Source organism: Hemiscyllium ocellatum, chromosome 6 (genome assembly GCF_020745735.1).
Source record: "Hemiscyllium ocellatum isolate sHemOce1 chromosome 6, sHemOce1.pat.X.cur, whole genome shotgun sequence".
Classification (NCBI taxonomy): domain Eukaryota; kingdom Metazoa; phylum Chordata; class Chondrichthyes; order Orectolobiformes; family Hemiscylliidae; genus Hemiscyllium; species Hemiscyllium ocellatum.
In genome coordinates, this window is record NC_083406.1 from 85,048,051 (window position 1) to 85,064,510 (window position 16,460).

At 37.2% G+C, this 16,460-nt stretch overlaps 1 protein-coding gene across 7 annotated transcripts in view; it reads right to left on the reverse strand.

Moving 5' to 3' along the window:
* Positions 1-16,460, reverse strand: part of LOC132816471 (spermatogenesis-associated protein 13-like) — a 241,377-nt gene that overhangs the window by 52,105 nt on the left and 172,812 nt on the right. For 5 of the 7 annotated variants that reach the window (XR_009644802.1, XM_060826096.1, XM_060826094.1 and 2 more), the window contains 2 exons: positions 15,874-16,236; positions 7,715-7,859 (listed from right to left, as the gene is read on the reverse strand). The exons of 1 other annotated variant lie outside the window; for it this stretch is intronic. Coding sequence is in view for 5 of the 6 variants with exons in the window: in XM_060826096.1 (XP_060682079.1) it covers positions 7,715-7,859; positions 15,874-16,236 (508 nt within the window). In the remaining variant the exon portion in view is untranslated. The remainder of the gene's footprint in view (positions 1-7,714; positions 7,860-15,873; positions 16,237-16,460) is intronic. One more of the 7 variants, XM_060826097.1, reaches the window with a different exon arrangement.

Here is a 16,460-nt window from a genome sequence, read left to right on the forward strand (position 1 = left end):
TCAAATGCCTCAGTGAGATAGATAAACGCATTTATTTTTCTTGCAACAGTCAGGCTGGATTTTCCAGTTCTGAACCCAAATTGGCATTTGGGGTAGATGCATTCAGCTAAGATCTGCAGTCCAACAAGTGCAACGTTGACGAACACATTTCTTATGATGCTTAGCAAGAAGATGCCTCAAAAGTTACTGCAATTGCTGTGGTTGCCCTCGTTCATGTACAGGATGACAATATTGCAATCACATATACCCTGAGGAACTGCCATCTCCATCCAAAGACAGAAACGTTTGCGCAGATGCAAGAGCTCTGGTCTCTTGTGCTAGATGAGTTCACACATTAACATGAGCATTTCAAACTTTGCCCAGTGACAATCCATTGATGGAGTGATCAGCACTGTGGATCATCACAGTTTAAAATCAAATAAATCAGTGTTGTTAGTACCACAATACAGATACTGAATGCAAAGATGCCTCCCATTTAAATAAGTTGACAGATACCCTAGCTTCAGCCTTGCTAAGCCACACTTATCTGCAAGCGCTCTCTAACACAATAGGATCTGTGAAGTACAGCTGGTCCTTGGGAACAAAGATAGGGAAAGGAATTATTGAAGTAATAGAGTCTTCACTCAAAGCCCTTTTACCTCTCACCAAAAGCCCACCTCTCAATCAGTTGCTCAGATGGTCCTGATCTGATGATAACAGACCTCTTTATTAGATACAGTCTTTATCAGGACCCTCACAACCTTCCAAATGCAGAGGACGCTGCCCAACAGTATGATAATGGCCATAACTGGAATTTGACAGTCAAAACTGCCATTGGATGAAACCATCACAGCCCAGGAATTTTACACAGATGAGCATAAAAATCCTTTCTTTTGTACACCACTGCTAGTGCAGCACATCACTTGCATATTGATGGAGTGGAAGCCCTTGTAGTTTGGTTGGTTGGCTGGTTGGACTGTAAATTGCCTTACATACCAGTCACTGGTGCTCTATACCTGATTTGCCAAGTCAAGTGATGCGAAAGGCATTGAAAGCCTGATAACGTAAATTTCTTAAGTATAAAAAGTAACCTGTAAATTACAAAGCCACAAGTATTCTGAACAAATCCAATCCCATGAGCAGGTAGGAAAACAGCTGTGAATATTTAGTATTTATTGGCATCTTTCACTGGGATTGCTTTAGCGCCCTTAATTGTCATTATGTAGTTATTGGTTTGATAGCCGAGTTTCAGGAAGCTGAGGGGAACTATGAGAAACCAATATTACTCTATTTGAAAGGTTAGTGTTTGAAAATTGATTAGCCGCTTCTCAAAGTGATTGAATGCAGGCAGACCAACCACAGATATCAAATCAGCCTTGAAAGCTGAATAGCATACTCCTGCTCCTGGTGTTTATGCATGTCTGCAGTTGCAGCCATTTCCCCAAAACGCTGTCAATTTTTCCAATTTTAGCTTTCTATTCTCTCCCAAAAAAGTTTCCATCTTTCCAAATGAAAAAAATCAGCCCATATGTTTTTAACTCACAACAAAAACATTTGTGAAGGTTAAGTCAATTAATTTTGAGAATATTGTACACAAAATTTGAAAATAAAAGTAATTTACTGTGTTCAATATCTTCTCTCTAGCAGAGTATATTCTGCTTAAGGGCACACTCTTCATGCATTCTTTTAAAGGGCTATTATCTGGACAAGTAATTTTTTTTGTGGTTACTAACCAAACTGCATGCACTTATTTCTAAGCACATTAGAGAAGAATTATGTTGCACAGTATGACACAATAAAAGCTCTTCTCACTTCCTGGGTACAAGAACATTGTATCTCTAAATTTAAACTGCTTTAAAATAATATTTAATGTATCCATATGTTTGTGCTGTCCTCTATCATCCAAAAACATTACTCCAAGATTTGGTCATTATTGCCCTATAAAATAGAACAACTCAGATTTACTAGAAAATCAAATGATCTCAAATGAATACACTGATTAGCTTAGCACATTCACATAGTGCAAAGGGTGTGAACTTCCCAAAAATTACAATAATGTTTGCCAAAAAACCTTAAGACAGAAGAAATCTTGAATTGTGATATTAAGAACTACATTTAAACATTTTTGATGCTGTCATATTTAACATGAAGTTCAAAACCTTTATTGTTCTCTCAATTTTGGACTGGACTCAGTTACTTCTCTTTTCAAATAACAAAGCTATAGTGAGAATAATGTCACGTAGCGATATGCTTAGTCATTGGTACTTGCAATTTACAAGAGCAAATTGTACATTACAGAACATTTTATAAATTTCTATCTTTAGGTCTTAAATTGTCCGAAGTTATTCTTTTGAAAGTGAAAATTCAGAATACAATATTTTAAAGTATACTCTTCACACATCAGAGTTCCATTTTAAATGAGAAATATCTTCTCCATGTGAGCTCGTGCATTCATTTCAGAGTTTCATGCAAATCAACAGTAATCTTTTTACCATACATACCAAGCTGCAGACTCTCTAGACTCCAAAATCTTGTCAATTCTCCCCTGGCTACCATTCTGGCGTATGAATTTTAAGGCAAAACAGCTGATTTATCTTAAAGGCATTGCTGTTGCTTCCTTGCATAGGAACTGCTATTTACTTGAATATCTGCAATGGCTTATTCATTGGGTCGATTGCCTGTCAGCTTCATCAGGCAAGACACCAACAGTCCACTGCTCACTATACATCGACTACTTAGTTTTTTTTCCCTGTGATGTCATGGGGTAGCTCAAGGGAGATTATTCCATGAAACAAAACAGCTAAAATAGCCAAGAAATGGGCAGTGGAGAATAACTTTTGAAGTAATAATGTATCTAAGGAAATAGGAAACAAAATAGTTGAAAGTTTAGAACTAAATTTCTAAATAGCTCCTAAACCTTTGAACTGGTCAGGAATTGTTCTATGAAAAATAAAAAGTCAAACTGTGTGTTAAACAAAAAAAGAAATCCCTAATCTAAAAGTCTATATTTCTTCATGCTCAGAAACCCCCTCTCCTCCTCTAAACATTAATTGCAACCAGATAATAGCTCCCTGTAAAGACCTGACTGTCACAAGCGTAAGTGCAGCCGGATAGGAAGCAGCAGTTAAATGCTACACTGCATTATTAATGATACTTCATCAGCATACAAGTCCTCTGATTCTAAAATAAAAAAAGCTGATGTCTACACTTACATTTCACTTAACATCAGTTCCAAAATTGCAACAAACTGACAGACCTATTTACAAATTACAGTTCAAACAGAACATACTTGAGTTAATACTTTTATCCAAATTATATAGGCAATCCTTACAGTGCAAGTTACAGCAAATAACTTAAATCTCCAAACTTTAAATGAATTAATGTCTTCACACAAAATCCTGAAAATGTTTTAACTCTTCTCTAACATTGACTCTTTGGATAAACACAAACAGTACAAGAGATGTAACCACTTAAGTTGCGTTGTTAAAATCAATTTCTGCATTCCAAATCTGATTAATCAAAGGTTTCTAGACCATAGTTTATCAGACACAAGTAATTAATATTCCAAAGTCACCTTGAGATTAGGGACACCGAAGTTACATAAATAGAAAAGTACTCAATGCACACTTTACGCAATTGCAGATCTTGGTCTTGGGAGACTTAAATTAACATATCCATTCTTAAATTATAACTTGTAAAATTACTTTGAATGGAGCAATTTATAATTTGGATCACCTTTGGGAAAGTTGTAACTTTCTGGACAAGTCTGACATTGTCAATTTTACAATGTAATGTCAAGCACTCCAACTCCTGCCGAACTCACCAGTCATGGCAAGCCTCAATGGGATGCCATATGCTCCCTTTCCAGAAACATATGAGAATGGATGAGCATTTCTTTATTGCAGTTAAAGGTACTTCATCAATGCCATCTTTTGTACCCATTACCTCTATTACAAAACTAATATACAATTAACATTCTCCTTTCTTTACATCAAAACTTTATACCATACAATGTTGCACGTACAAATCAGAGAAAAGAGAAAAAAGTAAGACTTCCCATATTCTGTACATCACATCGAACTCACTTCTAATTGTCTTTAACAGCTTCTTTGTGCAAATATTATATTTTGTGAAGCAATCCGACAACTGATAACTTGCATCAGCCCATTTTGGCTCAGAGATGTTTGTCTTTCTCACACCTCTTCTATGCTAACGAGGTGGCAGCATGGTGGCTCAGTGTTTAGCATTGCTGCCCCACAGCACCAGTGACCCAGTTTCACTTCCTTCCATCCCCCCCCCTCCCCCTCAGGCAACTGTCTGCATGGAGTTTGCACATTCTCCCAGTGTCTGCATGGGTTTCCTCCAGGTGCTCCCATTTCCTCCCACAGTCCAAAGATGTGTAGGTCAGGTGAATTGGCAATGCTAAACTGCCCATAGTGTTAGATGCATTAGTCAGGAGTAAATATATGTTAGGGGCATGGGTCTGGATGGGTTGCTCTTCGGAGGGCTGGTGTGGGCTTGTTGGGCCAAATGGTCAGTTTCCACATTGTAGGGGTTCTAAACAAAAATAATTTTGGTCAAATGTATGTCATCCAGAGAACAATTATCGATATCATATCCAATGGGCAAACTATTCTCAGAATTCAAAAAGAATGGAATACTCCCTTAAATATTTGGCAAGGCAATCTTTATCTCTTATTTCGAAGACAGCTTTGTGTTTCAGCAGCTAATGTACTTTTAAAACCCTTTTTATTTGCTTCACATCTTGGGCCAAAGGACATTTTCTATTTTCACTCAACAAAAATATTACAATATCAGCTATACTTGAATATCCATCTCGAAGTTTGTCTTCACAAGTATCACCAAATAGGATTGATTATGCATCCTTTGGATCCCCAAGCCTCAACCTTGAGCATGCAGTTCATCATAATAAATTTTGATTGGCCTTTAAAATATCTGTTATTTGTAGAGTGTTTCACCATTTTGATTGATTCTAAAACATCAGAACTAGCATGTGTTAATGAGTTTTGAGAAGATTTGTAGCTCAGGCCGAGTTTCTGAATGTAGGTTTGTTTGCTGAACTGGAGCAACCTACATCCAATATCATCTGTTCTTACGAAAGCGCATAACTGTTTAATTTCTTTTTAAATGTAAGATCATCTGTGATGACCTATTATGATACTAGTATAATTTTTGCTTCTGCTTCAGTTGTGTAACATCACAGATTATATCTGCATTCTGCCAACATTTTTATTGGTAGCACAACAGATATAAAATAATAGATGTTATAATGAAAACTCAATGGAAATAATCTAAAGATGCATCTTGAAGATTTCAAGTAATGAGATTGTCACCACTTCCTTTGGCAAATTGTTCCATTATAGAATTGTCCATGGGAAGAAACATTATTGATGCATTGTATTGGAGGTAAGAAGTGGTCTTTTGCAGTTTGTGTGTATGGCTACCTCATGTTTTGTCATTCCCAGAGGGCTCAAGATACACGTTCCTGCTAATTCCCACTAATCCATATCATATTCTGTTGAACATACCAGTCACTTTATTTTGCTCCTTTACGTAATCAAGGATTTAGAATGGAAACCCTTTCAGCAAGAATACAGCACTAGTGTACGGGAAATACAGAATCATGCAGTACATCTTTGGATCGCTTCAAGGTTATTTATATCTCTCACCTTATAGTATCTCACAACGTGAAACTTAGAATTGGACAAACTAATGTTCTGCAAGTTATACATCTGATATTTTAGTTGCAAAATCAAAAGATTTTTCCTCAGAAACCCAAAGGACATTTCTTTGGCTACGTGATAAGATTGGTGATTCAAGCTTGAATCTGCATAATAGATAAGCCAATAGGAATCCTGGTTTCCAAGCTTAAATTTGCCTACATCTTATTTGTAACAAAGTGGTTTAGATTCCACAGTATCTTCATGTAGAAGATCAGCATGCATCATAAAGATGTCTGAGAGTTTCCCTTTGTGGTTTCAAGACAACATTTCTGGATGTGGTTTCAGTTGACTACATTTACTTTCTAAAGATCTGGGAATTTGGTTCAAAGTAGAGATTCAACTGGGAGATCTTTGTCAAATTCAATTTTATAGAGTGTAAGTCAGATTTAGACCTAGAATAAATAGCCTTTAAGTTACAATGGCCTGTAAAAACATTGGAAGTTATCATTGCCTGAAATTCCTTGCCTGAATGAAGTGTTAATTACAGTGGCAGAGAATAAAGTTAAAAAAGTAATTCAAAACTCAATGTAAGGAAGACATTTTAAATCAGACAGTAAATAAAAAAATCACAGTGTGAGGGATACTTTGCATGAGACAGACAGGTGCTGAATAAGTATATTGAGAATTTAGTTCAACATGGGAATTCAATGCAATAGAAGAGATGCTTTAAGTACGTTTTACTGCAAGAAGACAAACCTCCAGAGCAGGAGATGAGTGGGAGAGGATAAAAGGCACAGATCAAGAGACTCACACATTAGAAGACCAACAGTAGTATAAGTGCAAGGTAAGCTGCTAATTGGAGAATAGGATTCATGACTAATCCTGGTTTTTAAACTAAAAAGTAAAATTTTCAGATTGTGAGAAAGTCTCTGATCTTTACTTCTCTTTTTTCTGAGAAAAAAGTATAAGATTCAGATTGGCATTAAAACAATAAAAAGTGTGAAGAACTAGGGATTCAATTGTACAGGGCAGAAATATTGAAATAAATTAATTAACTAATCAAAATACAACAGTGATGGCACTTCAGGTGTTGCTGCACCTTGTAGGAGCTGCTGAGCGCCAAGATGAGCCAGGATGAACATATCTGTAATATGTGTTTGCAACGCAAGGAAATTGAATTTGAGTCGAGGAGTGAGTGTTGCAGAAAATACACCATGTTACGGAGTGTGAAAGTCACTTGGACACTTGCTCCAAGAGGTGGTAATACTCCTCAGATTATACCTTTCAAAATTTGTTTGTGATCAGGGACAGGAGGGTGCAACTGCAGATAAGGCAGATAAAGGGATCCAGAGGGTAGCATTCAAGCACTGTTCAACAGTTAAGAGGTTCTTACAAGCTGTGTAGATAAGAGTAGGGATAGCAGGGAGGACGAAGATGAACAAACTGACCACAGCACCATGGTACATCAAACAATTCAAACTGGGATTGGAAATAGGATCAAAAGTAGAGGTAGCAATAGTGTAATTAGGGGGAACATATATTGTCTTCTACAGATGTGAGTGGTAGTTCCAAACACTGTTGCCTACCCAGACCCACGGTTAACAAGAGAAACATAGCAAAGAGGATGATTTTAAAAAATTGAAGATGAAGTAAACTTAGAAGGTAATCTAGCAAGCAGCACAAAAAAGGATATAAAAAAGTTTCTTTAAAATGTGCAAAAGAGGCCAAATTCAAACATAAGCCCCTCGGAGAATGAAGCTGGGGAAATGGCGAATCAGGAAATGGCAGAGGAATTGAACAAATACTTTGCATCGGTTTTCAAGCTAAGAAACAATAATAGCATTCCAAAAATACTAAATACTCAAGGGCAAAGTGAGGAGGGGATGGGACGCAGTTACATGAAGTGAGGCCTTGAAAATATCACTTACCTGTCATGAGGAAGAACTGTACACTTTTCACAAACGTGCACTATATTACAGATGGATTTAAGTTATTGCACGCTTACAGTTTAGATTCCAACATGCTGCTTGATGTAGATATGTATTACTTACGATTTGATGTTCTCAAGTGCCGCCTACGCCCAACCCGATCTAAGCCAATGGGTGTGCTTTGGGAGAAAGTGAAAGGTCGAAGTCTGGCAGAGACAGCTTTGTATGGTGGTACCTGATGTGAGGGAAGGGGTGGTCGAGCAACTGGCTGAAAACAAACAAATACAATTATTTTAGGTTTTAAAAAACCAACTCCACTCATAAGTAGAGGTATAATAATTTAGCTCAAAGATTAATTTTATAAATATACGTTCAGGAGAAAGTGAGGACTGCACAGGCTGGAGATCAGAGCCGAAAAATGTGTTGCTGGAAAAGCGCAGCAGGTCAGGCAGCATCCAAGGAGCAGGAGAATCGACGTCCCTGAAGAAGGGCTTATGCCCGAAATGTCGATTCTCCTGTTCCTTAGATATATGTTCACTTGAGATTTCAATGTGATTTCATTTTGAAGTTGGTTTGAAGAGAGTCTTTCAAGCTCAAGGTATATTATTCAATCATTTTAAGATTGCAATGGTTTACATTATTTCTTACTGAACCAAGAGTGTAAATCTGATTACCAAAGGATTTGTATGTCTGTTATATTCATAAGTTGAGACTTAATGGATAATAAATTAGATTTGAAATTCCTAAGAATCCAATATCAGGGCTTCCTGAAGTGGAGATTAGGGCCACAAGTGGATATGCAAGCTCTGAAGGAGCAAATTGCCTCCAGGGGACTGAGTTAGAACATCTGCACCCCTTTCTAACACACCCCTGCTCTCTGAATTCTCACCGAAGGATTGCAACTACTTTCAAGCCTCAAAATGGGAGTCAGTGGGGAAAACATTGGGAAGCGCAGGCCTATATGGTATATACTGTAGAGACTGTTAAATTTAAAAACATATTAACTTGTTTCAATAGCTGAAAGGATGACACAGATTTCATTTTAAGACTTACTGTAAACAACCAGCTCTGTGCTGTGGTCCAGTTATACCTTAAAATACAGAATTGAACTTTCCTTTTTACTTCTACCATAACTGAAGCACTCACTTCATAGGTACAGTGAACTGTCTTTTAAGTGGTTTCTTAATTTTCAGTCCAAAGTGATTTTTCACTACCAAAGGTTTGGCTTCCTTTACTAGCCTTTTAATTTTTAACTCCTGACTGTCTTCCACTGACATCATTTCTTCCTGGTGATTCTCTCTAGTGAGAACAAGGCAAACATTCCAATCTCCTTTTAAACCCTCAACATTTGTCATTTTGATCAGGCAGGGAGCTCTCATCTACATTCCTACACAGCAAACCATAGAGTATTTGCAGTTTCTAGCTGTTCTCCTTCTTCCCAATTCTGCCCAAGACTGATGGGGAGTTTCAGGGACACCTTAGAAACACACTTTCCCAGTCAAAGCCCATTTCCACAGCAACCGAAGATGATGTTGCCATTTTCTCCAAGCGCGAACATCTTATCTCTTCTTTGCAGCAAACAACTCGGACACACTTTTCAATTTTTAACAGCCACATCACCTCAGCACTTTGCCAAACTGTCTTCAGAACATGACTCATGACTCCCTACATTTCACTCTAAATTAGAATGAGAGTTCTAGAACACAACAATCTTATAAATCTCATCTTTGTAATGACACCGTAGGTAAACAGATAAATCAACATTTCCTCTGCCAATATACCTGATCTAAATATGAACATTTAATTCCAGGTAAAACATTAATGCAGGTAAACTGATGCTGCTATTCTGTTTGACATCATTAATTTGTTAAGACAATTGCAAGTAATGCCACGTTAATAAATTTTATACTGACATTAAGGTACTCTGTCAGCATACCAGTGCCTGGCTGAGCCTGAAAAAGGCTCCTCATAAAATAACACAGCTAGTTATTAAATTCTCTCAAAGAAAGTTCTTACATTTTTCTGATATAAAGTGAAGGTAACTAGGAATACTTTTTGTGACTCACCAAAATCCCATTAATAGCCATCTATTAATCCCACCTTTTAGGAATGGTAAGGGAAAACATTTATATTTTTCCTTAATAGATCATTTATATTTGGAGGAACACTAAACAGAGAAATGACTGAAAGACAACAGAATTACAGAGAACTACTTGGGAATATCCAATGCTGCATCAAAACACACTCCAATTTTATGATGTAAATGTAATATTATTTAGGTGCAAGAAGGTAATTTAGGCAAAACAGACTGTTAACTTAAACCTGTCAGACTCCGATATGTACAGCATGGAAACTAACCCTTCAGTCCAATATGTCCATGCCGACCAAATGTTCTAAGTTAATCTAGGCCCATTTGCCAGCATTTGGCCCATATCTCTCTAAACCCTTCCTATTCATATACCCATCCAGATGCCTTTTAAATGACTGGTAGTTGTACCAGCCTCCATCTCCTCTGGCACGTCATTCCATACATGCATCACTCTCAATGTGAAGTTGCCGCCCCTTAGGTCCCTTTTAAACCTTTCCCTGTTCACCTTAAACCTATACCCTCTAGTTTTGGACTTAACTACCTGGGGGAAAAGGCCTTGATCAATCACCCTATCCATGCGCCTCATAATTTAATAAACCTCTCTAAAAAGGTCACCCTCAACCTTTGACACACAAGGGACAAAAGCCCCAGCTGATTCAGCCTCCCCCCTCTAGCTCAAATGTTCCAACCCTGGCAAAATCCTTGTAAATCTTTTCTGAACCTTTCCAAGTTTCACAACATCTTTCCTAGAGCTGGGAGACCAGAATTGCATGCAGATTCCAAAAGTGGGATAACCAGTGTCCTGTATAGCTGTTACATGGTATCCCCATTCCTATATTCAATGCACTGACCAATAAAGGTGGGCATACCAAATGCCTTCTTTCCTATCTACCTGCGACTCTACCTGGAACTATGAACCTGCACCCAAAGAACTCTTTGTTCCGTAACATTTCCCAAGCCCTTACCATTAAGTATGTAAGTCTTGCCCTGATTTGCCTTCCCAAAATGCAGCACTTCACATTTATCTAAATTAAACTCCATCTACCACTCCTTAGCCCATTGGCTCAACTGATCATGGTTCCACTGTAGTCAAAAGGCAACTTTCTTTGCTGTCCACTGCACTACCAATTTTGGTGTTACCTGGTGTCAAACTTATTAACCATACCTCCTATGTTGTGTTATAAAGCGGAGGTTGACCCCCCCCCCCTCAGAAATAAAACCTAAGCAAAAGAGGAATACCTCGCCCTGTATTTTGTAAAAACAATGTAAAAAGTGGTGTAACCCGCTTTTCAGAAACTTCTAGTTAAATAAAATAAATCCCTGACACTCACTTTAAAATGAACAAATTAACTGAACTATTAATAAGCCGAATAAATCCCTTCTAACTACTAACTATTCCTGAATAAAACAAAATTCTAATGGTATGCTGTTCCAACAAACACAAGTCCCACTCATTTTAAAAAAAAAATAGAATTTAGTCTCTCAAAATTACAGCCAGGTTACATGTCTTCCAGAATGTTCTATGCCTTCTCTATCAATTACTTTATCAGGAACATTCACTGATCGTATCGTTGGTACCATTGTTATTTAGATAGCATTTTTGTCTAAGGCATAAAGGGTGCTGAGAGAGTCAGTAATTCTCTCGAGTGGAGGTCTGTTAGGTCTCCACTCTCTCGAGCGGAGGCAGATGGCATTACCTTGGGGTCTTTGTCCAACTGCCCCCTTCTTTAATACCCGTGATGACATGTCAATTTTTTTGCAATAAGATTGGTCTTTTGTTGTGAAAACCATCAAATTTAAATTTAATAGTTTTTTGGTATATAAGTACTTAGGTTCAAATTGATTGGCTAAATTCAAAAGACTGTTGTCTTGGTAAAACTGCTGTTTGGTCTGCTAAGAATGGCCTTTTAATACAAATGTTTCAATTTGGGGTTCTTCCTGTGCTGACAAGCTGCTATTCGCAAACATCCATTATAAATCTCTAAGCACAGAAAAAAAACCATCTTTTGAAGGGACCACACAATGCTATTCCTTCCCCCAGCACTTTATAAACACTAAGTTGAAACAATTCACATCCAAATCATGTACACAAATGAAAAAAATCAGTGGACCCAGCATCGATCATTATGACACACACGACTGGTCACAGGCCTCCACCTCAAATCAACCCACCATCACATTCTGTCTCCTAGCTTTGAGCCAATTTTGTACCAAGTTGGCTAATTCTCCTTATATTCATGTGGTCTAACCTTGTTAACAAATCTACCACGTGTTAAATGCCTTACTGAAGTCATGTAAACAAAATTCTTCCTTGTTCTGAAATTAGAAAAAATTTACATAAAGGTGTTTCCTTTACATAAAAAAAGTAGTTATAAAAAAAAAGAAAATGTGAGCTGAGAGCTCTATTCAACGAGGATAAAAAACTACTCTCACCAAACCCATTCAACTACAATATCACCAAACAAATCATTAAACTCAATAAATCCTCACTGAGTTTGCTTCACTGTGCATTCAACCTTTGACTTGCAGTGCTGTGGTACGCAATACAAATCCATGCAGTAATGCTCTTGCACAATGCCAATTACTTCAGTTTTCAAATCCTTGGAAACAAAGCAGATTGAAACATTGCACCCTGTGTACCGTTTATTGATAAGCTGTAAACCTCCAACATTGAAAATGCAATTAGTGATTTCTGAGAGCTTTTAGCTAACCATCCACACAAAGAAAAAGAATTAACACTGCACTTCTTAAATGCTACATACAGCTTAAGAGGCTTTAAAGGGGGAAAAAAAATTGCTGAATATTAAATATTAAACTAATAAAGCACATTAATTTTGTTCCACGTGGTAATTCTCTACCCTGCAACAATCTCTTCAATTCTCTGGAGGAATGACTAAATAATCTTCAATCACACTGTCTGTCCTCCAGTCTTTACAGAATTGATAGCTTTCCTGTTGTTAGCCAAGTTGGAATATTCAACTGTACAATGCATTACATTCAAGTTCCCTTTCATACAGTTTTCTTCAGTGAAAATTGGGTAGCAATCAGCAGCTGAGTCATCAATATGCATTTTCCTTCTGACAAAGGACTTAGAAGCCAACTTTAAAATCTCAAATGCCATCTGAATTAAAGTAATCAACTCAGTATAGAATGTAAACCAACTTTCAAGAATTTCTGACCTATAAAACTCAAACTCTTCAGATATTTAATTGACTCCATCAACTTTCAAAAACAGTATCTAGGTCCATAGTTTTCTGTCAATCTTCTGCTCTCTGCCTTGTGTTGCTAATTAGTGCTGGGCTATCTAGAGATGCCAATCGTCTTCCAGCATATTTTAATCTTTTATACATCATATTTCAACCTAAACGGTGAATGGTGGCAGGGCATGTAGCCATAACACCTCATATCAAAACCTGGTCATTTAATATTCATACATTATTTTGGTCACAAATATGTGCTTAGTTGATAACTAAGCAACTGCACCCAAGTTGGAGGAACAGCATCTCATTTTAAACTCAAATGCTGAGCCCTGAAAGTAGAAAAAATTCAGAACACGTATACAATGGTCCATTTTGATGACACCACTTATTGCCACCAGTTTCTTATTAACATGGATTTGCTCTCATCCAAGCTGACCTGTTTTCTACTCTCACCTACTATTAGCACTATTCTACTACAGGTCAGGTATCCATTATTTATACATCTGAAAACCAAAATACCTAAAGGTGTTTTCGGTAGTGGAGACAAACAGACCTTTAGACACGCTGAGTTCTTGTTCTCTGGAAAAGAAAACTTTGCTTGTCCCAAACAGACCCAACAGATCTTTCAGCCTTTTTGTTCCTCAAAAGGGCCAAATTCAGCACATCCAGAGGTCTGTTTAGTTCCTTGGAAAAGATATTTCACTCTTGGGTCCATTAGAAGACGGAAAAACTTTCACACAACCTTAAAAAATCCCAAACAGATTATAGTGGACCCAAAAACTGAAAATACCCTTTGTCTAATAGACAAAAGGAATCCCCACCTATACCATTAGCACTCATTTCTTCTATGGCCTTGTCAACAGCATAAACCTGGTCACTTTTCCAAACCCTACCAGTTCTGAAGAAATCATATCAGGCTTGAAGCATTAACTTTGGTTCTTGCTCCACAGATGCTGCCAGGGTTTCTCCAGTAGTATGTTTCTGGCAACATTATTGTTGTAATGTTCCCAAAGCTTTATGGTCAAGAATGTGCAAAGATTCAACTCAATGCTAGGCATTTAACTATTCTTAAGTCAAAAGAAAACTATTGTCTGTGCCCATCACACTGCAGCACACCCACCTCCTGCCTCCATCCCTGCAAACAGAAAGTTAAGATAGGAATCACTAATGCACAATCTGAAAGGGTGGTGGAATCAGATTCCATAGAAACTTTTAAAAGGCATAGTTTTGCAAGCATTTGAAGATAGTTAATTTTGGGGTAATTTTCAGGGTTGGGGGGGGGGGGGGGGGGGGTGGTGGAGAAAGGAAAAATGGCTTGGGACTAAATTGGCAGATATTTCACAGAGACAAAGTTACTATGAGCCAAATGGCTTCTATTTGTACTCATTATATAAAAAGGTACCAGGATTGGCTTAAATGATTAGAGTGAGGGGGGGAAAACATACCAAAGGTTCTTGCCCACAAATGACAAATTCCTTCCAATAGTACAAAAAAAAGGTGCAGGTATAGTATTCATGCTAAACATTTTGCCAAATTATCAATAGAAGGAATTTTGACTAGTATTTTGTCCAACATGTTTCCTCTACACAAAATCTGCTTCACTAAAATCCAATTCCCTCAAAGTTTTTATTTTCTGTTCCATCATTTCACCTTGAAAACAAACAACTTTCTGATTAGGGGATCTCAAATAGCCTCTTACTTCAGTTTGGCTAATTACATGCCACTTCATTATTTACTTAAATTCCAATAACACTTTATATCATGAATTTGCTTACATGTTGTTTATAGAAAGATTATTAAATTAAGTTTGATATCAAAAGAGATAAGAACAGAATTAGGCCATTCAGTCCATTGAATCTGCCCTGCCATTCAATCACAGCTGATGCATTTCTCAATTCCATTCTCTTGCCTTTGCTCCTTAACTTTTGATCTCTTACTAATCAAGAACTTATCTCTGCCTTAAAAGGCATTCAATGACATGGCCTCCACAACCTTCTGCCACAATGAATTCCAATGATTCTAGCTGAAGAAATTCCTCATCTCAGTTCTAAGGGGTCAACCCTTAACTCTGAGGCTGACCCCCAGATCTTAGTCTTTGCTACAAGTGGAAAAACCTTCTCAAAATCGGTTCAGACCTCTCAGTATTCTGCACGTACATTTGCACTTACTTGTACAGATTTTCCTCAAAACAAAATCAGAGTCTTAAGTTTGAAAAAAAAAATCCAAAATATTGCAAAGTTTTCACACTAATCTTTCTGGCGCACCTCTCTCACACTTCAGAATATCCATACCAATTTCACCATGTGGTAACCGATGATATATTCCTACCATTAACTTTTTCCCTTTCTAAATACTGAGGGAACATTTGTGCCAATTGCTGCTTTACATTCAGGAAATGCACTTTTTGTTCACTGATTACCATATCGAGTTTTGGAAAATTTCCAATTCTCATCAATAACATTCACCACACAGATAATTTAAAACCAATATATTGCTATTCTTATCCTAATAGTGAAAACATGCTGACTGTTGGTGTACTGAAAGGAGACTTCTTTTATGGATACTTAATATATAATAAGCCATAGTAATCTCAATAACCTTTCACATGACTTGTATTTTAAAATACATGAATTGTTCACCAAATGACGCAACACAACTGTATACACGCATCATGTTTGCTATCCGATTTACAGATTCAGCAATTTTCAAAACTGTTACATTAGTAAAACAGTTAACTAAATATAAGAAATTGGCAAAAAATTAAAGTGCAACCCAGAAAAGCAAATTTATTTAGGCATGTAATTTTTGGCAAAAATACTGAGAGGTATTTGCAAGAATATGAATAGGTGATTCCGAAAAGAGGAGAGCAAACAGCTCACATTCCTTTCCAGAGTTTCTTGAAGAACTGAAGCAAAGCTTTCAGCCAAAGAAGCAGACGAAGCAGGCAAAGCAGTAAAGTTTGATTTTGATGCAGCAAAAGAAATTCATCTTACTTGTATTGTAAGAAGATCCACTATTTCCTCTGAGCGATTACTCTCATAGATACTGACACCACCAATTAGAGAGATCGGCCTCCTTTTTGGATTTCTGTGGAGCTGAATACTGACACATTTCTCTGGTTGGGAGTCAACAACTGTGACTTCATTCTCTGCAGTGTCAATTTTTTGAGACTGAATAGGCAAACCGTTCTCTGGGATAGAAAACTTTGTGTTAGCGAATTGACCATAATCTGAAAGAGGTCGTTGTCGTTGCCTGCTTTTCCAGGAGTTCCACCTTCTTTGCCCAACCTTTAGTCCATCTGTCTTTTCGTCTTCTGTAGAAGGGGGTTGGTTCCTCCATTGATCTTCAGAAGAAACCTTTCAAATGTGAATACTGAGTGTCATCATTCTGATTAGCATTACTTCTTACAGAGTTACAACATCTAGGTTTCCAAACATCAGTCCACTGATACCAGTAATAAGAGACAAAGCATTTTTTTTTGATGCACAAATATTTCACTGTTAAAAACCTGAAATGGTTAAAGACAGACATTGCACATAAAATATATTAAGGGGTTTATAAATACAAAAAATATACATCA